At 44.6% G+C, this 26436-nt stretch overlaps 1 protein-coding gene across 1 annotated transcript; it reads right to left on the bottom strand.

Moving 5' to 3' along the window:
- Nucleotides 1–39: 39 nt before the first annotated feature.
- Nucleotides 40–18662, bottom strand: FGF2 (fibroblast growth factor 2). The gene is made up of 3 exons (XM_058837468.1): nt 18391–18662; nt 3808–3911; nt 40–229 (listed from the first exon to the last, which is right to left on the bottom strand). The coding sequence occupies exons 1-3, from the start codon at nt 18569–18571 to the stop codon at nt 44–46; spliced, it is 471 nt and encodes a 156-aa protein (XP_058693451.1). The 5' UTR covers nt 18572–18662; the 3' UTR covers nt 40–43.
- Nucleotides 18663–26436: the final 7774 nt, after the last annotated feature.

Below are 26436 nucleotides of genomic sequence, written 5' to 3'. Positions count from 1 at the left end.
TTAGTGCTGGTGTGGCATTGGTGCTCAGAACCTGCCATGGAAGTCAGCTTTTAGCAGACATGGGAAGGAAAAGAATAGCTTTCTGTCCAGGTCCAGTTTTTGGTCCAGGTTTGTACTGTCCAGTTCTTTTTAGTGCCACGTACCAATCCGAGTATTTCCGTGACCGGTAAGTGTTGTAGTTATTGGATTCCAAACGCTCAAAAAAGAAACATTCTTCTGTTGCGTATTTCTAAAAGGGAAAAGAGAAAGCATTACTGCTGTAGCACCACAAATCAATTCTTCACATTCAGGGGACTAACTTAGCAAGAATGTGAGCAGTACCTTGGCTTTAAAGAACTAGAGACTGTTTCATGACTGAAGAAATTGTGAATTTATTGATTTATTGTGAAAATGTTGTTAAAAGCACCTACAAGAAGAGGTTTTTACCTATGGTTCATTTATTGTCTCTGACACAGACCAAGCAGCTTTTAATTTGCTTTTACTGTGTAATTCCTTGTTCTGATCAGAAAATGTATAAAGCCTTTAAGAACCAAAACTTTAAAACTGAGTGTAGACAATTCAGTACAATTGCCCAAGCTGGAAATTCAGGCACATCAATAAAGGCTGAAAAAAGAAAAGTCCTTATTCCTCCCCAAAGCATACGTAACACCAGTGCTTTCCTACAGTACGTTGTCAATGTAAACATTTTGACATAAACCCCAGCATTTAGGTGACAAATGACAACTCAGGCTTCATGAACTATGTATTCCTTAACATCTTCCAGAGGTGACATTTCAGGAGCTGGACTGCCGTCCAACAAGAGCAGGATGCCAGCCACTGACTGCACTGTCAATCTCAGCACCTGGAAAAACCCTGGATATCCATGCTTTTTTCCTTTCAAACACACTTCAGTCCAGGCTGCATCCAGAGGGTGGATCTGGCAGTATAATCTTTCACAGCACCTCATGAAACACCTGAACTCTGCTCAAACTAAATGCAGGTTATTCTCACAAACATTCTTTGAGCACAGTTTGAATCCATAACATCAAAAGACAAGAATTTCCCTTCGAGTCAAGTCCTTGAAGTCTGGCAAAATCTCGCTGATCACAGTGAAACCACACAAGCACGACGGAATGAATAGGTCATATCCTTAAATAACAAATTATTTACCAGAAAATACAAGTTAGTCAAAATTCGTCCTTTCATGAGAAGTTTGGGAAATTTCTTTGTTAAATGAAATAATCACATTTCATTCCATAAAATTAAAGTATTTCATTCTTATAATTAAACCGGAAAGTCAAAATAAACCATATCAGATGGGAAATGTTTCTGGTTTTCCATCGAAAAATCTGATGGAACAGATGCATTTCTGCACAGATACTTTCAGTTAAAAGTAGATTTTCCAAGGGGAAGTTTTGAATATCTGCATTCACAACCAGGCATTTCCTCCAGTGCTAGGGATCACCTCTCCCCCACGACTGAGCCTTATAGTAAAGAGCATGAAAATGATCAATGAAAAGCTGCATCATCCGGATTTCCAGACAAGAACGCAACCCACTGCACCCCCACGCAGATCACCAGGGTGAGCAGTGGTCCACAGGCTGTAAATCATCCTGCAAAGTCCAGCTCAGAACAAACCCTGCAGCATGTCTCAACAAGTAATTACAAAAACATCCAACAAGACGAAAAACAGGCCTGAAGGAAAATTTGCAAATGTATTTCCGAAAATGTTAATTTATTTGTAAAACAAGGACACTGCAAATTGATTCTGGATGCTGAAAAGTAATTAAAGAACCCCAGACATTAAAAAGGACAGAGTAGCACTTGAGTGACTGATGGATTAGAGGACTAAATTATGTGTTTAAGAATTAAAGTTCCATGAAGTTTTAAAAGAAATTTCAGCAGTGTTTCATCATGTGCAATTTACCACAGACATTTCCCCTGTATGCTCTTTGTGAGCTCTCGTGAAATACAGCCCTGCTCTAACTGAACAAGGGACACTGGCAATTAGAAACAGTTTCTTGAATGTGTTTAGAGGCAGAAAATGCTAAAGGCACAGCCAGCCACAGACTGTTGGAAGTCACAGCACAGAAATCCACATGGAAAAACATTGCCGGTGCTACAGAAAACAGACGTGAAATTGCAGCAGCATTTGTTAGGCTGGTTGGAGAAAAAAGTTTTAAAAGACTAGAGAGTTTCCACCTATGAATAACAACAATGTTGTGTGCAGCAAACACGATTCAGGAATACCCATTTCTAGAAACAACACCAAAGGAAAAAAAAAGAGTTTTACAAGCTCAAGTTAGAAGCAAAAAGTGACCCAATTTTGCATACTCTGAGAGAGCAGTTCCAAGTGACTGGACGATACTTTCCAAGCGTTTTGCTTTATAGGAACTCAGCAATTGGAATTGCTGCAGGGGAAGCACGTTCTACGACCAAACCCACCATGCAGCAGCAGCTCAGAAATCCCAAATATAAACACAGCCCTGTGTTTCTGTTTATCATTTTACAAATAGTGCTCAACACCCTATTTTGACCATTCCCCATCGCTCAGGGTACAAAGAGCTATTAAAATGGGAAGCCGAATGCCACCGCACCAGCACCACAGGAAATTCCCAATTATCCTTAACTCAAGAATAGCACAGTGGACAACTCCTCACATTTTCTTCAACTGAGCTGTCACACAGTATCCAAGTAACTTGAAGCAGGTTCTTGAACTGCATTCCCGAGCCCACACGAAACTCCCTGGAGTCAGAACTGAGGAGAGCCCTAGGGAGCCCTGCTCCTGTGAAACTACTTTCAGTCTCATTTCATGGAGGCAGAGGAGCGGAATCAGAAGCAATTTCTGCAGCCCCTGTCAGGGCTCTTTCATTAGCTGCAGTTCAGCCAGGGTGAGGAATGCACATTCTTAGCCCCAGCCACGGAGGGGACTTGCACAGAGGCTGAATGGGGCTGTGTGAATACACAAAGCACCAGGGACTCTTGCAAACCAAACTTCTGGTAGGGTGGATGCCCTGCAGTGGTGCTTCAGCAGGCACTGAAGGATATAAATGCAGATGAGGCAATTATAGTGCCTAGGTCTCATAAGAAAAATGAATATAACTGCAGTTCTTAAAGCAAAATTTATCATCTGTCTCTGAGAGACATTAACTCTCAGAGTCTGCTGCGTGCACTGGCTTTAAAACACGGTTAAAAATTCGGCTGGTACCAAAAACACACAAGAGTTTAAACTAAAACTAGTCTCACTAGAGAGCAGCTTAATTTACCCACATTTATATAACTTTTAAAATTTTATCATCATATTTTCAAAAATATTTTTCTTGCTAGTTTTCTAGCTTGGAAGTAGAAGTGCCCAAAAAAAAAACAAAACCTTGATTCTCTACAAAGAGGAAAATGAGAAAATAATGTACACAGATTAGTACCATGAAGGTAATTTTTTTAAAGAAATTTGCTTTACTTTTCACTTTAAAGAGGTCTTTTAAAATTGCTTTATGTGAAAGTAAGTGAAAGAGAAAAAATTACTCCTGAGGGTAAAAAGGCAGACACTTTATTCTTCATTGTTTTTATAACTTCCTGGTCACTGTGATTTTTTTCTCTCAGACAAGCCATTCCTGTTAAATTTTGCCGCTCCTAGCTAGGGCAGAAATACCCAAATCCTCCTAATTCCTATTTCAAGTAATTGACAGAAGCTGTGCAGAGCTCATTTCTCCACCTGATAAATCCCACCCCGAGCAGCTGAGCAAGTCGTGCAGGAAGAAAGGCTACATACACCACACAGAGCAAGGGCAGTACACAGATACACAGAGACATCAGGGAAGTGCTGCTTACCAAGGCCAGCAATCTGCCATCCTCCTTCATGGCCAGGAAGCGATTGGCACTGACACCTTTGATGGACACCACGCCTCGTTCCTCTGCCTGGAGCTGCAGCTTGACTGCGAACAAACGAAAAAAAACAACAAAAGGTTTCTCAGCCGCCCTGGGATCGCAGCACTTGACAGTCACTGCTTCAAACCCTCCATCACAGAAAGCTTCAGCTTGGAATGAAGATAGTAAATTTTCAACCTTTGGCTTTCTGATCCCATTTTTACAAAGAAAGCAGCTACTCTCAAACTGGCAACGGCGAGATTGAGTAGTTCTATCTTCATTTTGCATAAAGGCAGCTTAAAACCCATGAAATTCCTTGAAAGGCCACTTAGGGCACAGTGAACTGCTCCCAGAACATGGAAATTTTTCACGGCAAATTTTCCAGAGGTGTCTCTCAATGTTTGCAGAACAGCCTCGGACACTGAATGCACACAGCTCTGTACAGGCAGACTGTCAGCGAGTCTAACTGAGACTATCCAGGTCCATATCACTCCTAAGGGCCCTGGCAGGTCCCAACAGAAAAATATCCATTTGTTTACCTCGTCCATCCAACAAGTGGGTGGAACAAACAAACAGAACTGCAGCAGTAGGTGAAGGCAGCAAAGGCACAAGAGACAGTGTTACACAAAGCAGGAACATGTTTTGCATCAATTAAAAGAAATTAAAGATTTTATAGGAATGAAAACCTGTAAGGTCCTATCAAACAGCTTTCAGCTGCTACCTGTGAATTATTAACAAAAAGCCTTAACTGATTTCTGTAGCCATAAATCAAACCCAGTAGTTTGGATGAACACATGAAAGCTTCCCCTTTTGCCTGTTGTATACAACATCTCAGACAAGAGCTTCCTTCACCCACCTGCTTTGGTTCAGCAGGGACTTTACTCCCTTTGGAAATGCAGTTTTAAATAGCTTGAGTTTTTCAGCCATCAGAATAAATTCCTGAAGTGACTGTAAATTTTGGAGAAGGAGCATCTCTTGAGATTCAAAGAGAGGTTGTTGCTTGTTTGGCTTTTTGTTGAAGGGAAAAAAAGGCAGTACTGAAGAAACCAACCGAAACTACAACACCAGGAATACAGGGAATGTAAAACTGTTGGGATAATTGCTGCAAACCCTTTTTCAGGGTAAAAGTAAAAAGTCAGGCGCAATTTCATCTCAGAATCAAGTATCCAAAATACAGCGCTCCCAAGTTAGGAGGCCAAAATCGGACTTGTGAACAGCTCCAAACACTTTGGTGTAACTCCTTAGCCTTTGGGGAAGCAAGAACTTGGAAGAGTGCTCTGGGCAGGGACTGTGGGAAATGGACTTTTGAGATGTGCCCAAGCACACAGCTTTCACCACACACTTAACAAGAAACAGCTGTGGAACAGCTGAAAATTAATATTAATTACTGCAGTACTGACTTATGATGCTTCGTGACTTTCTCTGGACAAAAACACACACGAAATCCTACAGCATCACACTGGGCCAGAAGTTCAAATTCTGTAAAAATAAACTTCTGGTAAAGGTTTGTGAGTCCTGTAAAAATTTGTATAGTTTGGAGAAGCTTGTGAAAAGAATAAGAAAGCCCCAAGGTATTCCTGTAGAGTTTGAAAAGAGCTCCAATACTGAAAGCCTCAAAAGGAAAATCAGCTTCACTGGATTTTCCTCTCCAACTCCAAAAACACATGAACAAACAGAACCAGAACAGTACTGTGAGTTTGTCAGGTTTCAGTGTTATTTTACAGCTTTATTAATGCAGTGATTATTTGCCACAGCCACAGTAAACTGGAGATGCCAAGATAGAGCAGAGCCTTACTGATCAAGCACATTTTGACCGCATGATCGTCACCAGAAGCGACAATTTTAGGTTTAGCTCACTGCAACTAAATTGGTTGTAAGACAAATTTATCACTTGACACCGCACCTTTTGCAGCCTTTGGTCACCAACAGCAATAGTGCAGACTGTGTTCATCACATCTACTCCCAACACTTGTTTTCAGCACAAGTGAACCTCAAAACCCCATCCATGAAAGTCAAATCATTAAGACATTTGTAGCCCCCCAAAAGTAGCAGATTGTTGTGAAGGAGTTCATTAACCAAGGGTAAAAAGGCTCATTTTCCCAGATACTCTGGCACTCCTTTGAGGGCCCCTCGAGTTATTTCCCTGTTCCCATTCATGCCCTGCAATCCACGAGGAACGCCAAGCACAAGGCTCGATGCCTGCTGGTGTTGTGAGAACACAGAGCTCGCCTGCTGAGCAAACATCTCCAGGACTGGGGCTAACTCATCGCTTAATTATTAAATAAAACAATACAACCAATTCAAAGGACCCAGGAAATTTACAGCTGCTATTAAAAGACTTTCTTTTCTATCACGAGAAGCTTCATAGGATCCCCCTGCTGAGGAAGAAGGATGAATTGCAGGATGTACATATGCACTTCCACACCAGCTCAGGTGAACCTACAGTGCCTTCCAGTAGTATCAAAAATGGAGAGAGAGGGAATGGTTTTTCCCAACAATACACAGAGGTTCTGTTAGAGATTCATATTCACTGATGTTCTGGCTGAAAAACACCACAAGCTCTACAGGCCAATCCAAATTTCCACTGAAACCAGTACAGTCTGTGGCACTAAAGGAAGCTGGACCACACTGCAACAGGCACTGAGATGTTCTTTCACAGGGTATGTGGCCAGGACAGATGTACAAGCTGCAGGTTAAACCAAACAGTATAATTTAAGAGAGTTACAAATGGGCATTTATTTCACAACTTGGAGAGACTTTTCTAAGAATATGGAAATTGAAAAGTGGTATTTAATAGCATTGTGGTTGGCAAGGTTTCAGATTTCTGTTAAAAAATGGATCTTCCTCATTTTCTTAAAGACCTCAAAAAAAAAATTATTTCCAAGGCAGTTCTTCACAGTCCAGTGGAGAAAATAATTCTAAGGACAAGTAGCTAGACAGGAAAGCTGCTGGCAAATGCAGAGAACAGAGAAAACATGAACATTTTCCAAAAGTACTTTTATTGTCCTGAGCACTAGAACTGGAAAATCACACGTACAATGCAAACCCTCAGGTCCTTTTACAGTTCTAATAAACCAAAGCTTTAGAGTGGCCCAGACCCAGGAACTGCACAGCTTAAATGGTCCCAAATGGTTTCGCTGCTCTGCATCATAATGGATTTGGCCAAAAATCTCCTTCAAAATCGGTTCATTTCAAAGACCTGGGCAAAATCTACCAACTTAATACTTCAGAAACACAGAGCTGCACATTCTGGAAGTTGCTCACTGCTAAGCTGGCACTACCTTTTGACTCCCAGTGGGAATCTGTTGGCAAGCCCTTCACCCAGGGCAATCCCTGTGAGCAAAGCCACGTGCTGGTATTTCACTCCCAGCAGCTGCACTGGCTAAGATGTTCTGGGGCAGGAGAATGCCTCAGGATCAGTAAGGAAAAGGGAAAATAAAGGTCACAGGCAGGAGAGAAAGGGACAGAAGCACATTAGGAATAAAATAAAAGGTAAACGCAGCAAAGAGCAGTGAGGGCAGGGTAAGGGCAGTACAGGAGGGTGCTGTACTGAAGCGTGAGGCAAACACACATCTGAAGGAGATGAAATTTGAGGATTTATTAGTCAAAGAGGTTAATAAAACCCCATTCTTCTACTCTTCCACAAGGAAATGGGAACTCCAACCAGTATAGCAAAGAAACCCTGAAGTAAAAACCAACTATGAGCTTCTGGCTTTGGATGCATTTACACAGCAAATAAAGGTTTGGTTACAGCCTCAGCTGTATTTTCACTGTAACCCTTCTAGCAAATACCCTACACACAGACTTCAGTGCAGACTAAAGCTACAAGTACCAGCCCCAGTGTAAGGATCACACAAAACTCAGGCCAGAAGGACTCTCTAGCCCAGCCTCCATCACTTCACAGTGAGAACCCTGCCTGCCACACTGCAGCTAAGGGAGCAGCTCACGGCTGGGGAAGGGAGGACAAACTGGGTACTATTTCAATCTCTGTTTTCACCAGCATACAGCTGCTTTATTGGAACAAAAAGCAAAACACCTCTCACTCAGTTTAGGAGAAGGGAGAGTTTCTGTACCCCCCAAAAATCCCAGGCTGCACGTCTCTGGATCAATGACCAGTGTTACTACAGTCTGCTGTGGAAAAGCTCAGCCCCAGCCAAAGGCTCAGGGCCCTTCTCCAACATATTTGCAGAGGCCCTGTAAGGAAAACCCTTCCACGAGGCCCCCGAGTGACAGTGCGGTGAAGCTGCTGCGCCAGCTCCCACTGCCCGTCCTCCCGCACCTCCGTGCCCACAGGAAAGCACAAAGCAGCTATTTTGCAATCTCACTGCCAAGGTGGGTCAGCTCCAGAGGGAATAAGCATCAGAAATGCAAGGAAGTTCACAAAAAAAAGAGAAAAAAGTAAGGCTCAACAACATTTCGCTAAATGCAACACCCTGCAGCCGAATTCCCACTCCGCCATCCTCTGTGGCTGAAGTTGGCCATTCCTTCATGCTCGGGGGCAACATCTATTCCCAGCCAGGTGTCCAAGAAAAACACAAGGAGCAGGACGTGCTTTCTCCACACCTAACACGACAAACCCTCCCAAGCCCAGGGACTGGTTCAAAGCTACACATGCATTTACAAACACACATGTATTAACACCCCCATTCCAACATTTCCTGCCTGCTGGATCAGATCCAAACCCCAGCCTGGTGATGCCTACTGTAACTTTCTCTAGGAATTACAAATATGTTTGTATCCCTCTTTCCCACATCAGTCTCTGACAACTTCTGATATCTCTTTCTCAAAGGCACAACTAGCGATTTACTATCTCCTGCTATTTGATACGTGCTGACATATGAGGCATCCCCGAGTCTTCAGACCATGAACAAGAGAACAACTCCTTGCTCGCTTGCTTACGCTCATGGTAAAACTGAGCCACTGCCAGAGTCACTGATGCACACACTACCTAAAACCTGGAACACATGAGAGGCAGGGAGAGGAGAAACAACTAGCTAACCTTAGCAGGAGAGGTGGGCTGCTAATAAACCAAACCATCAGAATTGCAACAAAAACAATCGAGCCAATGGAGTGTCACAGCGAGAAACAGTGAGTCACGCTCCCATACAAAGGCACGCTTCTTCGCTTTTGCATGACAGCATTCTAAGTGTATCTTTTTCCTTTTTGCCAGCCAGAGACAGAAAACCACTTGCAGACAGACCCAAGGTCTCCAAAATGTAAACATCTACAACAAAAATACACACTCCTGAAACACAAACACTTAAGGAAGTTCCGGTTACACTTAGGAGTAAACCGAGGCTTAAAGCAGAAACTTGTGTAACTTTAAGTATCCCCACACTATCCTAATCCACTGCATTAACATGGACATTCCCAGATTTTAAAAGTTTTCACCTTTTAAAGTAGTACAGATACTGAATACAATGGAAATTATTTCCCTTGTTCAGGTTCTCCACCTATTCTGATTTACATCTTGACCTCAATTCCTACAAACACCCAACTCTACCTAACCTGCACCCGTGGCACTAGGAATCCCTCCCATTAAACACTGATTACAAAATACACAGCATTCTCTGGTGGTCCCTATAAACTTCATACAAGTTTCTTTAGTTTAAAAGGTTTTTTCATATAAAAGACAGTAAAGTCATCCTGCAGAACAATAATTTCAGAATAGTGCGACATCCAACACTTCTGGCACCAGTGTGACACCGTGCTCCTTACCTGTGTGCCCATGTGTAAAGCATGCACAGCTTGCATAATCTGGCAGATCAAACCTAAGAGAGCCCTTTAAAAGTAAAAATGTCATGCAAAAGCAAGTCCAAAGTTTGTGGATTCTGCTTACAAAGCGCGACTTGAGCATTTTGCGCTGCCGAGTAAACAGTGAGTGCTTCGCATTACGAAAGGATATCGTATGCCAGAAACTCCAAGTCACCATCGTGTAAAACCCTTCTAAATGCCTCCTGCCACACTGTTTGCTGACTCCTTGGCATTGCAGATGAACTGATGCATCTTTGGAAGTCAAGAGGACAAAAGCAAACAGAAAAAATTCCTCACTTTACCAGAGAAGAACTTCAGTCATTACTGGGTACAGGTAATAGTTTCACCATTATTTTCACCTTATATTCTTGATTTAGAAAAATGTTTCAGGGCTTCCTTATCAAAATAATGATGCATGCCTGCTCACATGTAGTTTTTTTTAGGACTGTTCCCAAATTTAATTTGCAAGAGTAAGGTGTCCCCCGCGTTGCTTCCATCTACTTTCACTTCGTTTAGTATTGACTGCAGTAAATCACAGGATAACCACTTCTGGGTGTTCAACTTGAGAACAAAGCTGGTGCAACTGTTCAGCCAGCACAGCTGTGTCACAAGACACGTACAGAACTTGCAGAAATTCAGCTTTATGTTTACAGTGCATTCACTCCTCTCCTTGTAACTATGACCTGTTTTTCACTTGCAGCAAAACAAACACGTAAAACCAGGGACAACTCAAGGCACAAACAGGAACAGCATTTCAGAAGACAGAGAAGGTAAAATGTGTAACTGTTAGAAGGTATTTTGTAGTGTTCCTCCCCCCAGTACACCTCACACAGCTGCTGAGTAGTACACACAGTATTTCAGGGCTGTGACAGGTGTCGGAGCAGTAACACTCGAGATGAAAGGCAAAGGCTGCCAGAGCGGTGGTGAGACATTGCCGACCCATAGGCTCAATAAGCCTCAGTGTCACAGTAGGAAAGGAAAGGCTGGATTTTAGGAAGGCCAAGAAGAATCAGTAAATTGGATTTCAGAGAGTCTGGAGCACGGTGGTGAAAATGGAACTCTTGCCAGGCACCCAGGGTTCAGAGAGATGGCACAGGAGACAGGGGGAGGAAGAAGGAACAACCGCATATGGAGGAGCTGCCTTTTAGATGTGATTGCTCTTAACCTGGCCAAAAGGCTGAGACAGCGACTGTGCTGGGTTTGTACTTCCCCCATCTCCAGTACCAATGAAACGGAACTGATCATTGAGACTTCAATAAATATTTTTGCAAAAAATAAAAAAAAAAACCAAAACAAACAAAAAGTAAAAATTAAAAGCTATACACGTGCGCACACAGCATAGCGCTGGTGCCAGCCCAGCTCCTTTATTGCAAGGACAGTGCTAATGCCACAATAAGCTCAGAGTCTTACTTCATCCTCCTATTTCATCCCCTTCCATCAAGCTGTGTAACCACCCTGTGCTGACCTTTAAATAAAGCATCCACAGGGGAACAGCACGAGCTGCAGTGAAGGACAAGAGCTGTCAGTCACTGCTGACCCAGCACAGTAATGAATCCCACTCTTCACAAAAGGGCTCTAATTTACTTTTGAATGCAGCCCTGCTTGAGTAAAGAGTTTTCTTTGCAAGAAACCAAATCCTTTAACTGAACATAAAACACACAGTGCATATTTGGGTAACACTCCTCACTTTTATTCTGAGTACATTTGAACCGTACTAAGAAGAGATGTGAGCACTTTGCTGACAACAGAGACTTTGGAATCTGCAGCTTGGAAGAACCTACTTGACTCCCTGCTGCTTCAGCCTGACTATTGCTAGTTCCCATATCCTGGTTTAGATCCATGTGGTGGTTTTAATGTCCACATTGCTCCAGAGACCTCCTGCAAGAGGGTGCTCCTGCAGTACACCAGCTACAAGCACGAGCCACCACACTGTCTCACCACATCAAAGCAGCAGCCAGGCACCCCACTCCTAATAGCATTTTCTCCTAATAAAATATCACACTGACAACACTGATCCATGGGACTAGAGCCTGGTCACTGGAAAACGCCTTACTATTACTGGTACTTGCTCTAGCACAGCTAAGTGCTCTGGAAGAGGCTACTGCTTGAAGCTGTAAAGCAAGCAGAAGGTTGGGACTGAAATAAATGACACCTGGCAACATTCTGTGCACCTCTTCAGCTTTGAGGAATTCCTGCATTTCTAAGGACATTGTACATTTTCTTCCTCCACTTTCCTGAATGAACAACATTACTGACAGCAAAACATCCATAGTGAGTCTGCAAACTTCCCTAAAACCACAAAATGAATCCCTTCTATTTACATACTCTGATGAATGCCCAGGAGCCCATTCTGCTGTTCATCACAACTGCTCCATCACAGGTGGAGAAACCCAAAGAACTGAATCCACATACTATTTCCCAGGAACTGCTCAGCCCAACAAGTCTGTGCAGCAGGATTCCCTAAGTGACTTCAACATACCCTACACGGCCCTTGGTGGCTGCTTCTCCACAGTAACACCTGCTCCTTGTTTTGTATCCACCTCTGTTCCCGTGGCTACCAGCAGGTGCCACAGAGCAACTGCACACAACCACTCCATGGGTGTGGCTTCCTACAGCCAGGAATGTCAGCCTCTCCATTGGTCTTCCCAGAGTTGTGGGACTGTATGAACATTCTTTGTAATACAAAAATACCAAATTACTATCCTGTCCTGAAATGTAACAACTGAATAGACTTTGGTCATGCTCTTCAAGACATCCATCTGGAAGGACGTTGTGTCCTGTCCTGCATTTTCACAGACGAGATGGTTCAGGACATGGCATCACAGCACAGGCAGTGACAATCAGCTGCTGCTGGAGAGGGGCACTCCGTGTCCCTCCATTCCACACTCCCAGCCTCTCACTCCTACCACTTCCCTCACACCAGCTCTGGCACTTTTCTTGGCATCTCAATGATGGATATGTGGTGAAACATAAAGGCTTCAAGATTTTTTTTCCAGTACCCAGAAACACCAAGAAAAGATACCAAAAAATTAATGCCTGTCCCCAGAGGTGCTACAGACCTTCCCTCAAGAAAAAGATTGAGATGCTGTGGTAACTACACAATTTGAGTATGAAGGACATCCTTTAACAGCAAAAATAACCCCCAAAGCTACAGCTCACAGAACAGAGGCACAGTGTCTGGGGATGTGGGGTATGCTTACATCAGGAATTGTGGGCCAGCCTGAGAGCAGAAACGAAAGAACCAAGAAACAGACTACAAGTATTTTCAAGCTGTACCACAGCTGCCATTTCTCCTTGCTCTTACAAAACACCGTGCAGGATGCCACAGCCATGGTTACCAGGATTTTGTGACTCGCATATTCGAGGAATCCTAATGATTGCAGTTTTATGAGATCTGCTGAAATCCTGTCAGAAGGTAACAGACAAACCACCGAGCGCTGCAGCACAAGAGCAGAATTTCACTACACTGGCGCTGCACACAGCCATGGAATCTTACTTTGCCCTTTCTCAGCACCCTGAGTCTCCTTCTCCTTTGATTCACTCGCTCAATGTGGTTTCAAGCTCAGAAAGTCAAAGATGAGCGACAGGCTCAGCCAGGGTCACTCCAGCAGCAGTGCACCATGACAGCTCCTGCAGGACGACCTCCACCCAACTGTGCAGACATCATCTCATTTGTATTCTCAGCCGATCCTATCGAGCTCCAGTCAAAATCTGGCCCTACCCTGAACAAACAAAAAACTACGTAAGATAATAACCCTAAAATGCCACCGGCACTCCAGAGAGTCGCCCTTTTAATATTTTTATTGACAAGTCTGGAGGCAGCAGAGGAGGCAGACAGGCAAAACAGTTGACCGGCATATTGTCACCAAACACTACTGAGAACGATGAAGGGTGAGAGAGCTGCTTTATTTTGAAACACATAGTCTTAAACAGGTGCTAACAAAAGCAAAAGCTATTAATTCTCCATCAGGATTGAAACAGTATCTCATTAACTACTTTAAGGCTTCAAAAATCATGCCATAAACATTTCAGATATCACCTGGTATAGATACTCAGTTTACAGATGTCATATACTTATGTATGTTCTTCAGCAGCAGTAACTTGAGCATTCTCTGGGCTGCATTGGGTCTGGTTTGGTTTTATTAGATAATTGCACTAAACACGCTGTCACCAACAGTCAAAAGCACCATTAATTCCAGGGTTGTGAACCAGCTCAGCACAATCCATCACCTCTCAAATATCCTGGAACAGATGGCCAGTGATCCCAGGGCAATGCTCCCAAGGGTGCTAAAAACCATAATAATCAAATAATTATTTATTAGAACTGCCTGCCTTACCTGTAATCCAGGGGAGCTGGGGAAAGCTTACAGAAACAAAGTATCACTGAAAAGACTATGATTCAAAATTCAGGTTGTTACTAACAATTTACTTCCCATAAAATGCTTTTAAATATGATCCCACTACAGATAAACTTTTTCTTAGAATCAGCTGCACAAATTTCAAGCATTTATGAACCAAATGAAAACCAAGAGCAGCCACCTGATCTCACAACATGTTACCTGTATTTGCCTTTTCCAGCTCTGGGAATGCAGTGGCTAACAGGAGTTGGATTATCATTCTCCTGCAAACCACCTTTTTACCTAAAAGTGCTCCTCATCTCCTAAGTGAGACAATTTAAGGGCTAAATCCTGCCCTCTAGTGTACCTGTGGGTGCCCTCAGAACCTTCCCCACTTCCAAACTGGGAGGAAAACTGGGAGGGACAGGACAGTTCACTGCCCACTGGAGACATCTCGGGTTGTCTTGGTCCACCTCTGGACCACACAGCTCCGGGATGGGCAAGACTCACTAGGAACTGGGATAGAGGATCAGCAGACACTGTGAGAGATGAGAAGGCATCCTCCCCTGAGCAGGAACATGATGGTATTTCTATGACCAGAGGCAAAGGAAGCATATTCCAAACTTTTTCACACAGGGGATCTCTGCTACCTCATCCCCTAAAGGCAGCTACATCCAGGAGCCAGGAGGAATTTCTGTGCTATGCCACAAAGCACTTGGCAAAGCAGTTAAGGTCTGTGCAACAGATCAAAAGTAATGCGAAAAGAGTCTGTTTCCAGAAGGACTTGGGTGGAAGCAATGTATTTGAACATTTAGGGGCGGGGGTTTTTTTTGAGTCACCTCTCACTTAGTGCTAAGATCTGGAAGAGATCTTGCCCTGTCAACAGCTCCGGCCACGTCTGTGGGAGACCAAAATGGGAAAGGAGATATTCCAAGTCCCAAACAACCTATGAACCTCAAAAAGCTAAACACCAGGTCCTGAACCTTTATATGAAAACACTTCCTGACATTTGCTCAACTTGAGGATCGCCATGAGTTTTCTCCCATTGCACGATCAGTGATCAAATTTCCATCGTCTTCACTGAGCTGCTCTAAAAGTCAGTCTATACTTCAGCAGTCTTTCCAAAACATTTAGAGCATAACCATTTAAATGTTGTGAGAGAGACAAGTCAAAATCTTAATATTAACAACTATTTATGAAAGGAACCTTCTTCAGAAATTTTCCTGGACCGGTATGGAAGAGGAGAGAGGTACTGAGAAGGAAAAGGTATTTCATACAACTGCAGGGCTGACTGAGCTCACACAGCTGAATCCTTTCCAAGTGAGAGGCTGGAGCCTTGTCACCTCATTAAGGAGTGGACAAGAATGGTTTGGGATGCCTTGGATACTGTCTTGGGTTATGCTCATCATGAAACAAAGCTGCTTAAGAAATTATGGAAATACATAAATGCCAACCATTCCTCATTTAGGAAAACTCTGAAAGGAACCAGCTGTGCTACTAGACATGTTCTAAATGTATGGATAAGTGTTCCCTTTCCATTCTCCAGGCTTTTCCCCCTCACTGGCACTGTAGCCTCTTTGAGGGGAACACCTCTGGAGAGTTTCTAAAAGCCTTTCCAAAAACACTGCACCCTTTGTACGTTTTCCAGGGCATAAATCAACAGTTGTTGACCAACAACAACAAACCAGCCGTGTTTTTGTTTTGCTTTAGACAACAAAACTCTCAGAAAGCGCCTTCTGTTTCTTGTTTGTCTGAAAGTACCTCTTCAAGGGAAAACACTCCAGACTGAGTCCCCAGAGTGTGTCCAAAGGGGCACTTCACTGGAGTCACTGCAGCACACGCGTCAGATGTGGCAATAATGGCCATGGAAGACGCCCTGTCCTGGGTTTCAGCTGTTTGAATCATATGATCCCAATCCTCCAGCATGCAGGACGTCAACTTCCATTCCTAATTTCATTAACGACACCGTTATTAATAAATGGAGGTGAGTGGGGTGAGTGTAAAACCGTGCCACGACACAAAGCAGATGTGTATTTCAAATAGAGGCAGGAGGAGGGGAGCTGAAAAGGACCTGGATCATGGAAATTGGTTTATAGTATTGAAACTTTGGTCTGAAACATAAGGAGACAATAACTTGCCTTCTAAAATAAGAACTTCCTTTAAAAGTAAGAAGGATGAAGTGCTACTGAAATGTTATTTTGTATAATTAATTCCTAAGAATAGCAGCAACCACAAGCATCTCTACTAACTGGCATTTAATTATTTCTAAACCAAACTGCAGACATCGTATTTCTTTTCTCAAAACCACCTTAGAAAACCTTTTGCTAAGAAAATCACCCTGAATTATTTGAGGTATATATTTTCATTGCTAATTTCTAAAGTCCTCTCACATTGTCCAAGATTTATTGCCCTCTGCCATGCCAGGAATACCACGAGATTTCACAGGGACTTCCACAGAGCAGCACTCACCAGGTCAGAGTTGAGCAGAGTCGTGTGGAATGACGTATTTACAGCAAGGATGCTGAGGATGTGAACCACGCAATGCCTCAGTAATGAGCCTTGCTGATGCTTCAAGCACTGATTATTCTCTGCTTCTCTGAACTAGTGTTCTTCCAGGAAAAAAAAAAAAAAAAAAAAAAGAAAGAAAGGAAGAAAAAGCAGCTAGCCAAGATAATGAGAAAAGGAGAGAATTCATTACTAGGAAAGCACGAGATGCCAGTTGGAAATTGTAGCATTGATAAGGCTCAGCAGGAAGACAAAACACACATTCAGTGGACTCAAGAATGAAAAACTAGTATTAGTTTTACTGAGAGAATAATAAAAAAGGCAGGGAGGAGAAATTATTATGGGGGAACTCTAGGATGAGAAAGGCAGCAGTGATAAATACCACCTCCACTCAGGGCAGCCTGGGCCAGCCAGGTGAGCACACACCACCACACACCACCACTACCTGCACTTTTCAAAAGTAAAGACAGGGAATGAGGCAAGAACCCAACAGCCATGGTAATGTTTTGGACTCAGCTTCAGCCTTGTACATCCTCCACTCAACATCACCTCCCTTTGCAGCAGATTGCCAGCACATTTCCATAGCTACTTCTAGGGTGACATGCCATGTCTGATGAGATTTATTTCCTTTAAGGATTCCTTTTACAAGGTTTCTTTGGAATTGTTGGGTAAAACTAATTGTTTGGCAAAAAGTGAATGTCCAGAGTGGAAAGTCATATTAAGAATCATTGGTCCGTCTTGGTCTGTGTCCTCATGTCCTCTTAGTCCCTGAGTTTAGCCCTGTCCCTGCATCCATCACTCAGAGCACAGGTGCAAAGCAGATGAAGAACCCCAGCAAGGCATTTCACCTGCTCCTCATGCCAAGGGCCTGCAGGCAGGCCCAGCACACACTGCACAGCAACAAATTCCCTCCAACCAGGAATGGCACTGGGATGATCTGACAGCTCCCTGTACCTGCGCTGAAAGAAATGCCTCACAGTCAAAAACTGACCACCACATCCAAAAAACCTCTGTGCTGAATACTTCTAAAATACTCTGAGCTCTGCAAAAGGCATTTTGTTTGTGGGACAAAAAGCACCCTGTGCTGCTAACAGCAACCTGCCACACGCTCCCTGCAAGCCTGTAATCACCAAGTCCATGGGCTGTGTTCCCAGCCCAGGAGCCTTTCCCTCCCCTCAAAAGATCAGGTATTGGAGGGACAGCCTTCTGCTGCTAGAATCCTTGGATTTTATCTGTATCTAAACCATCATTAAATAAGTAAAAAAAAAAAAAAAAAAACCAAAACAAAAAAAAACCCACAAAAAAACCCAACGCAAGTTGTAACATTTAAGCCAAAAAAGGTGTTCTGATACCTTTGTTTGTTATAAACAAATAGCAGTTTGTTATAAACCCCGCTTCCTTGGCCAGATTTGCCCCTCTGTTCCTAAGAGTACCTGTGTGCCGAAAGTGCTCCTACTCATGAGCACCTACCCGCACTGGGAAGAACAACCTCCTCTCTACCTTGATGCATCCAACACATTTCACCGCCGCCGTGTACAGCCGGTCAAGTGCTATTAGACCTCCGTAAGGGCCAAGCAAACAAACTCGAGACCTCCTCAAGCCGGTAACCAAACCTCTGTGCACCTGACGAGCTCTGTACCCCCAGCAGGTTGAGCGCGGAGCCGCTATCGAGGCTTTGCCCCGGGACATCCCGAGGGTTCCGATGCGGAACCACCAGCTACGGGACGGGGCTATGAATTAACTCGGTATGAATTAACTCGGTATGAATTAACTCGGTCTGCGCACTCGCGGTTACTCGCATAGGAACATTCTGCACATTGACGGGCGCTTCCCAAGCACGGCCCGCTGCCGAAACTTCGGCAGGGCGGGACGGCCGAGGCGCGGCCCCTCTCGCAGCCCCGCTGCCCGGGCGAGGAGCCGCCCGCCCGCCCCGGTGCCGGGACACACTCACTGTGCGGGTCGCTCTTCTCGCGGACGCCGTCCACCTTCCCGTCGGGGTTGATGCGCAGGAAGAAGCCGCCGTTTTTACAGTACAGGCGCTTGGGGTCCTTGAAGTGCCCCGGGGGAAAGGCGCCGCTGCCACCGTCGTCGGGCAGAGTGGCGATGCCCCCCGCCGCCGCCGCCGCCGCCATGCGCCGGGCCCCGGCGGCACCGCGCCGCCCCGGGCCCCCGCCGCCCCCCGCCGCCAGCGCCGGGCGGCCTCGGCCCCTGCCCCGGCCGTCCAGCCTCGCCTCGCCTCGCCTCGCCTCGCAAGCCCCGAGCCCCGCCGAGCTCTCGACACGTCCCGTCCCGGCCGCTCGGCGGGAGCTGCGCAACTCTGCTGCCGGCTCGGGAGCGCGGGGAGCAAGATGAGCGGCAGAGCCCAGCACGCCGGGGCCGGGCTCCCCGCCGGCACCGGGCTGCCCCCGCCGCGCCCCGCCCCCGACCGCCCCCGCCGGGGGCCGCTCCCTGCGCCGGCACAGCCGGGCCGGCCGTCTGCGGGGAGCGGGCAGGGGCGGGAGCGGGTCCCCGCGCCGAGGAACCCCGGACTCCGTCCGGCTGAGCATCGCTGCCGGCAGCGCTGGGAACGGGATGCAGCGAACATCGGTCGGACATCTTCTCCTCTGGCTTTATGAAAAAAGTAACCGGAGAGTTATTTTAGACCAGAAGAAGTTGTGTGGCCTCTGCACCATGCTAAATTGTTTAAATCGCAATATGATGAAACATGTGTTTAAAATAAATACAACCGTTTTGTTCCATTGCATTCACCAGAAACCAGTTCTCCTCCCACCCGACAGGAGCAAACTGATAGCAAAAGACAACAGGTGAAAATTCTGGCACAGGCCTTCCCCCTCTAATAAAACAAACTACACAGAGTTTATAAAGTGTAGTGACCCATCAAATGCACTTTGTGCCCGAGGCTGACAACAAAACAGGATGAAAAGGTTCGTTTTCCAAAACATGCTTTCTTTGCGCCCCTAATCTCCTGTTTAACAGCGGGCTGGCTGCTCATGCCTGGAGCTTGGGAAGCTCTCTGGCTTCAAAGGCAGCACAGGCAGCCCCGGGCAGTCCCAAGCGAGACTGCAAACACTGGGCTTTTCACAGAGCCGATGTGCAGCAACCCACAGGAGCAAACCAACGCCAAGGCAGACACAGCCTCCAGCGCACGCAGTTTGCAATGTTCACTTTGCTAGCGACTACGTCAAGGATATTTTGTTGCCGCTTAACTTCCCTTCCCATCTCTGACCCCTGGCAAGCCATAAATTTTAGTTCTTTACCAGAATCAGAGACAATTCCGCTGCTTCCCACACCCTCATGATGAAGGGAGCAGGCAGAGCACGGCCCAGCCCTGGCACAGGTTCACTCCGTGTCAGCTCCCCCTCGGTGCCACAGGCACAGCCCAGGGACAGGCAGCTGCTGCCAAATGGACACTGCAGCACTGCTGCTCCGGGAGCATCCCCCCTCCCCTCGGTTCCCCAGAACCCATCCACTTCAAACACTCTCCTATTTCTCATGGAAATCCTAATCCTTATCACTGTACCTGAGAGCTGGACAGTCACAGCCAACAGTGAAGACCCTCCTTGTTTCCTCTTGCTCCTCTGCAAGAGAAGCTCCATTCAGGGCGTTTTGTGTCCTTGCACTGTGGAGCCTCCCAAAGTCCTTGTGTCTCTCTTGGGAGGCAGATGAAAGGAAGATGAAGCTGAATTCAAGTAGATGAAGGGAAGGGGTGAAAATCTGATTTTTAAAACTCTAATTGAAGTTTTTTGAAAAACAAAAAAGCGATCTCAAAATGCTTAAAACGAAAAAAACTTTTCTAAAGCCTAAACATCCATGGTTCCACTCAGCCATTCCTGGAACTTGACATTCCCTGCACACACGGCAGCCGTCACAGCTCTCAGCTGGTTGCCCTGCCAGAGCTGCAGAGTAGTCATTGTGCTTTACGGGACAGGGTCCTGGCATTTCTCAGATTCTTTGGTGCCCTGATCTCCATGAGGGGGCTGAACCCAGTGGTGGCAGGGTGGGTATGGCAGCCAGCTTAAATTCCTTATCAAATGATCCTTTTGAAAACCAGTAAAAACCAGTTCACCAATAAGACTGTGAGACTTGAGAACTCTTTAGAAGCTTGTCACTGGGAATTGTGTACATGGGCCTACAACTAAAAGATAGTGCTGAAATGAAAGTCCTATTCCCTAAGCAATCTATGCTCACCTCAAGATCTGCCAACTTTCTATATTTTTAAATATATTTTCCTTTCTCTTCTTCAAATGGAAAACACGCCTGGTTTTATTTTCTCCGCTCTACTTTCTTCTGCAGTACAGCCTCTTAATATGGTCATTAATACTGCCCTTAAACATCAACTAAAGCGATTCTGGCAGTAGCATTTTCCTTTCTTGTGGCCTCTTCCACCACCCTTCCTCAACTCAGATCTTCCACACAATTACACCCACCCGACTGCTTCCCCTCCACCCAGACCATCAATTATCCAACCCCTCCACAAGCCTTCTCTTGGCCCGTGTAAGACACTCCGTGTTACAGTGTCTTCAGCCCCACCTTCCTGCTACTTCAAAAGTACCTCCTAGAGACCTTTTCTCTAACCTGCTCCATTTGTCTGAACTGCTGCCATTCTCTGTTTGTCCTGCACTGTTTTGTAACCTGCTACAATTTTTAATGGAATCACAGAACATCTCAAGCTGGAAAGGACCCATAAAGATCATCTGAGTCCAATTCCCTGCTCCTTGCAGGAATTCCTTACCTCTTACAGAGAAAAAGCTGCTTTATTCTGTGCTGCTCTCACACATACAGGCCATACTAAACACAAGGCACTCATCTGCACATCCAATCATCTCGTTTATTCAATATATAATTCTTAAGTTTCTAGAGACTCCCAGTAACAACATCTGGGGAAAAACTCCAAAGTACAATTCAAACCTAAATTATATTGTTAGTGTGGTAACAGAAAAACCCTGAAAAATCCAAGAGTAATTTTTGAGATATTTTCAATTAAAAGTAAAAAACTCCATCAGGTCCATCTATCAGTTTTTGCTTTTTAATCCAAGGGGCAACAATTTTCTCAGCTTTCCAGCAGTTATTGCTACAAATCCTGCCATATGACAAGCCCAGGAAATGTCAATCCCCATTCACAGAAGCTGCTTTTAAAGGGGTTTCAGCCATATGTCCCTGACAGTTTACCAGGATGCTCATCTTCAGTTTGCTCACACAGGAATAATGAAAACAGTGTTTGAAAAGCATCCTAAATTAATCTGCAGAAGACCTGATTTACTATGGAATTAAAATCAAACAAACAAACAATAAGCCCCTCACTTTTGAAAAGCAATTAGAACTGCAGGAAAGCAAAGACACCCAGGAACATTCAGGCTCATCCATCTTCCCACCATGAGGACATCTCAGCGGGTGGTTTGTTCACTGTGGCGGCAGGGAACGCTTCCAGCCGCTGGAAATGGAACATCAGCCCAGGCCTCCTCTCCACCACGGAGCTTCTCCACTCCCTGGGACTCTTGGCTCCCCCATCCCTCTCTTTGGTGCACATCCAAGAAGCAATTAACCAAAAAGATGGATGAGCTCTGTGTCCCTTCTGAAGCTGTTCCAGTGTTGTCTAGTGCTCAGCTAGCAGAGGAAAAAATCATCCATCTCCTTTCTCCAGCACATATTGACACCAAAGGTCTCCCACAAATTCTCACACACTCACTTGTCACAAGAAATGTCAAAAACTTGAAGTACATTAACTGCTTGAGTTTAAATTTGGGAGAAAGATTTCCTTCCTTCAAAGCCTGAGCATGAGTTTAAAACTTCAGTACAAATTTTTTCCTCAGAACATTTAGTTGTTTCACCATCAAGATATTTATATTCTGGATCAATATTTATATGTTTGCTCAGGACCTTAAGCACATGCTGCACCTGCCTAGTATGATGGAAGCAAACAGCCACAAATTTGGCTATAAATGAATTTTCATTCTAAATATTAGTTACTATAGAAAGCAGCTTCAGGTTTTGCCCACCTACTTTTGTAGGTGCAGGTTTTGAGGCAAAGTTTCTCTGCGTCAGGTATATATGGATATTAAGTATGGGAAAGTCTTCTTGCGTGGTCACTCTTTTAAAAACATCTGTAACAGAAGTTCAGCTTTTCATTTACCTTTCTGAAGACTTTAAGACTTTTCATCAATATTTCTTTTAAACAAAAGCTTATTTCTTTCTTCCTTTTTTTTTTTCTTTTTTCTGGTGCAAATAGTAGAAAGATATTACATCAACAACAGAAAAAAAACCTCCTCCCTATTACAAACCTCTTACAGTCTCCATTCCAGTTCAAAGGAGTACTTTATTCCTCTAAAGCACCAGTGGACATTTGTTTATATCTTTCTAAATAAAATTTTCTCAATATATGCTTATTTTGCCACAGATGGCCAAATCTTTGTTTTGGGTTGTCTTTACAAATGTTGGAAACACACCAGCCCAGCACGGCTGAAGATAAGAGAACAAACAATCCAGTGAGGCCTAAATTGGTAGTAAATCAAATTTCCTGTGGTCCAGAATGATTGCACTTGGAAGAAGAACTGAATTGTCTGGAAGCACTGGCAGCTGTTGCAGGTCTAAGAGATGGAGTACTGACCTTACCTTATGATAAATGAGAAATAATGTCCTAAGTATAAATATTTATAGGGGTTAGAGTTCAAAATCAGCAAAATCACCCCTCTCCTTCTCTCTAATGTACATACAAACATGTATACACACCCTCTCTCTCTCTCTTAATCCACATCACATAGAGTAATACATCTAAATTAGAAAAATTATTCCAGGTTAGGAAAAGAAACAACGCCAGTGTAAAGATTGATGATATATACATTAAAATTTTTAAAAAAATTAAAATTCTCTGCAATCAAACCTCATGAACTCAATTTCAGTTAATATTGGATTTCAATGAAATCCAGACTTGTTGAGAGATTCCTTAATGGGAACAATCATAAAATCACATCTCTTTCTCACAGCATTGTATTATAACCATAAGACCATGATTTAGGTATTTATCTCTCTGATCCCATGGCACTGGAGGGGTGGCAACAAGTGTTCCAGAATAACTTGGCCCCTGCTCAGGACTCAAGACACATTTTGTTGTGTCTTGTGCTATAGGGTAAAGCAACTGGTGTTGCATGGGAAGTGCTTGGACAGATATTCAGAGATTAGAGGGAGATCTTCCCTGTGTTTGGGGGGAATATCAGTGCTTGTGGGGCAGATCCAGCCAGTGCCTGCCTGCGTGGTTATCATTTCAGAAACCCATTATCCCATTTGATCAGAGCACACACAAACTGTTAGGAAGTGGATCTTCACATAAACACAGAATAATTAAGGTTGGAAAGCACCTCTGCACATCTGGTCCATCCCCTGCTCAAGCAGGGCTGCTTGCAACAAGTCTGCCTGCAATAATTTTAACTCTAAACATTTCCACATCAGCTACAAACCCCTCGCAAGTCAAAAATGTCTCTTTCGCTGTCTCTCTCCTAGCAAGTGATCATGAAAAAGTGAAATTTTTGTTACAGATTTGTCTTTATCCTCTCTTAAATTAGACTCTTATACAGGTCATAGAATTCATAACTTCCACATGGGCTAATTCTGGAGAATGTTACATTATTCACAGGACTGCAGCTGGAAATATAAATATAGGTGGAAGTGAGAAAAATACTCTTTCCATTCACTGGTATGTTATAGTACAAGGCCAAAGTAACCTCCTGGAGGAATACAGCAAAGACAGACTATTCCCAAGGAACAGCAGTTACCACATCATGCAGCTTTCATCATGTCACACTGAAGGGCAAGGAGACATGAGATCAGCGGGACATTACAAAGAAAAAAAAAATTATTTTACTACATCATGAATTTAATTTCTACCACTTGCACAACCGAAATCTTGCTCTGCGTCATTTCTGTAGGATGTATCAGCTGGCAGGTAGAAAACAGCAAGAATAAAGAAACAACAGCAAAACCCTCTCTCTTGGTAACAATCTGTGCTGATAGTATTCCAGAAGGAATGTCACAACTCTCCCGTTTGTTTTCTCTTTGTTTCAGGACTGTTTCCATGGATCCCCAAACCTAGGCCCCACTGAAGGGTTCCCCAGAGCATAACACCCTGCAGCAGCAAGTCACAGACCAAGCATCTCATGCAGAACACAAACAGAGTTCCAGTGGCACAGTGAACACGTTAAGCCCTTGCAAAGACAGTTCCCTGTTCAGGGTATCGGCGCAGCAGCGTTTGAGAAAGGAGAGACAAGCCCTGGAATGCCTTTGGAAGTGCAAAGAAGTGATGTGGTCCCTTGTGCTGCGTTAGCTTTTAGTTCTAGGGAGGGAGAACTCTCCCAAATGAGCCTGAGGCAGCATTCAGTGCTGGGGTGGATGCAGTTATTGCTCCACCACACCCCAATGCATCCATCCATGCAGTGACCAGCTTGGGACAAACATGTTTTTCTGCAATCCCCCCTTTCTCAGCTAGGAAACCATCCCTATATGTCTTTAAGTTCACCATGACTGCATCTCCCACAATATCTGAGGTTACAAGTACTGTAAGTGCAACTGAAGCCAGCTGGCTCTTGTGAAATCTTGTTTGTTTCTTGGAGAGACCAGAGCTTAGTGCAGCTCTTCGTGGTGGTTAAAGAACTGTAATCCGCTGTCCACATGCCAAAATGGAATCTGTTATCTGCCAGAAAATGACTCTCCCAACACTGCCCAGGCTATTATCTCAAAGCTGACCTGCAATCATTAACTTCCAAGCATCTGGGAGGTTAAATTGCTCAGTGTTTTGTCTCCTTTTACGCAAAAGCAATACTCATTTCATAAGAATAACTATTTAATTTATATCCTTCTCCTCCTCAGGAAAAAAACAGAGAATGAAAGCCTGCATAAGCCACATTGTTACGCCCTCATTGCTTTTATCAAGTGCAGTTTTGACTGATTTTCTCTGTAAAAGCTGCATTACCTACTCCAAGAGCCCCCAGCAAATACTAATGGACATTAATGTGGCCCCCTACTGACTTCTGCCTTGTTCAACTGCTGAAGTCATACTGCCATGAATTCCAGCCGTCACATACTTCACGAGGCATTTGGGAAGGCTTTTCTAGGGAAAATCCAGCTGTACCTTAAAAAGAATGCTGCAGGTGCAAACCTCAAGAAACAGGGACTTAAGAGTGAAAAGCAAGATGGGTGTTGTTACAAGTCTGAATGTTTGCTCTGAAACCTTTGTGGGCTGCTCATGTTGTTGATCTAAAAGTCACAAATTCCCTACCCATCCCCTGTGGGGGTTAATGACACTGGAGATAAAGCTGGGCCCAGTGGCTTTGCCACAGGCCACAGTGACTGTGTGTCCCAAGCAGTGAAAGGCTGTCCTCTGTGGCAGGTTGTCTCCTGTGTAGGAGTCCACGTGTGCACGTTATCAGGGCATGACAGTGTCTTCTGACAGCAGATGAAGGGAAAGGCTGTGTAATGCCAGACCCAGGAGTGAGAACCAGGAGAACACTGAAATAGGCACAGACTCATCTTCCTTTCTCTTGGCTGCCCCACCCTCCACCCCCAGCCTGTCTGGTCTCCTCATCCTTTGTCCCCACCCTGTTCTTTTCCCTTCCCCTGCTGTCAGGCACAGGTTCCTGGCCTATTTCTAAATCTTTCCCCAGCTCCTCATGCCAAGCTCTGTCCTCTGGACTACTTTTCCTTTGTATCTCACTATGGCTCCTAGCCATGTGCTCCAGAGCTGTGTTTCCTTTCCCCAGTGCTTCTTAATCCCTGCCTCCTTTCTTGAAGTTCAAAGCCTTCTTCCTGAGCCAATCCTCATAACCCTATAGCTTGTTTTTTCCATAGGCTCCCTCAGTTTCCTTTCCCCTAGGACTTTCCCATCTCATGGTAGTTCCCAGTTCCCCATTTCACTCCCTGGCAGGGTGGCAGTCTCCCTGAGTCCCATCAGGCTGCCCATCACCTGCCTACCACAAAACTCAAGTTACAAAACTCTTCAGTCTTCTTCAAA

Source organism: Poecile atricapillus, chromosome 4 (assembly GCF_030490865.1).
Source record: "Poecile atricapillus isolate bPoeAtr1 chromosome 4, bPoeAtr1.hap1, whole genome shotgun sequence".
In the NCBI taxonomy this organism is placed as follows: Eukaryota; Metazoa; Chordata; class Aves; order Passeriformes; family Paridae; genus Poecile; species Poecile atricapillus.
This window is presented reverse-complemented; position numbering and strand designations above follow the sequence as displayed.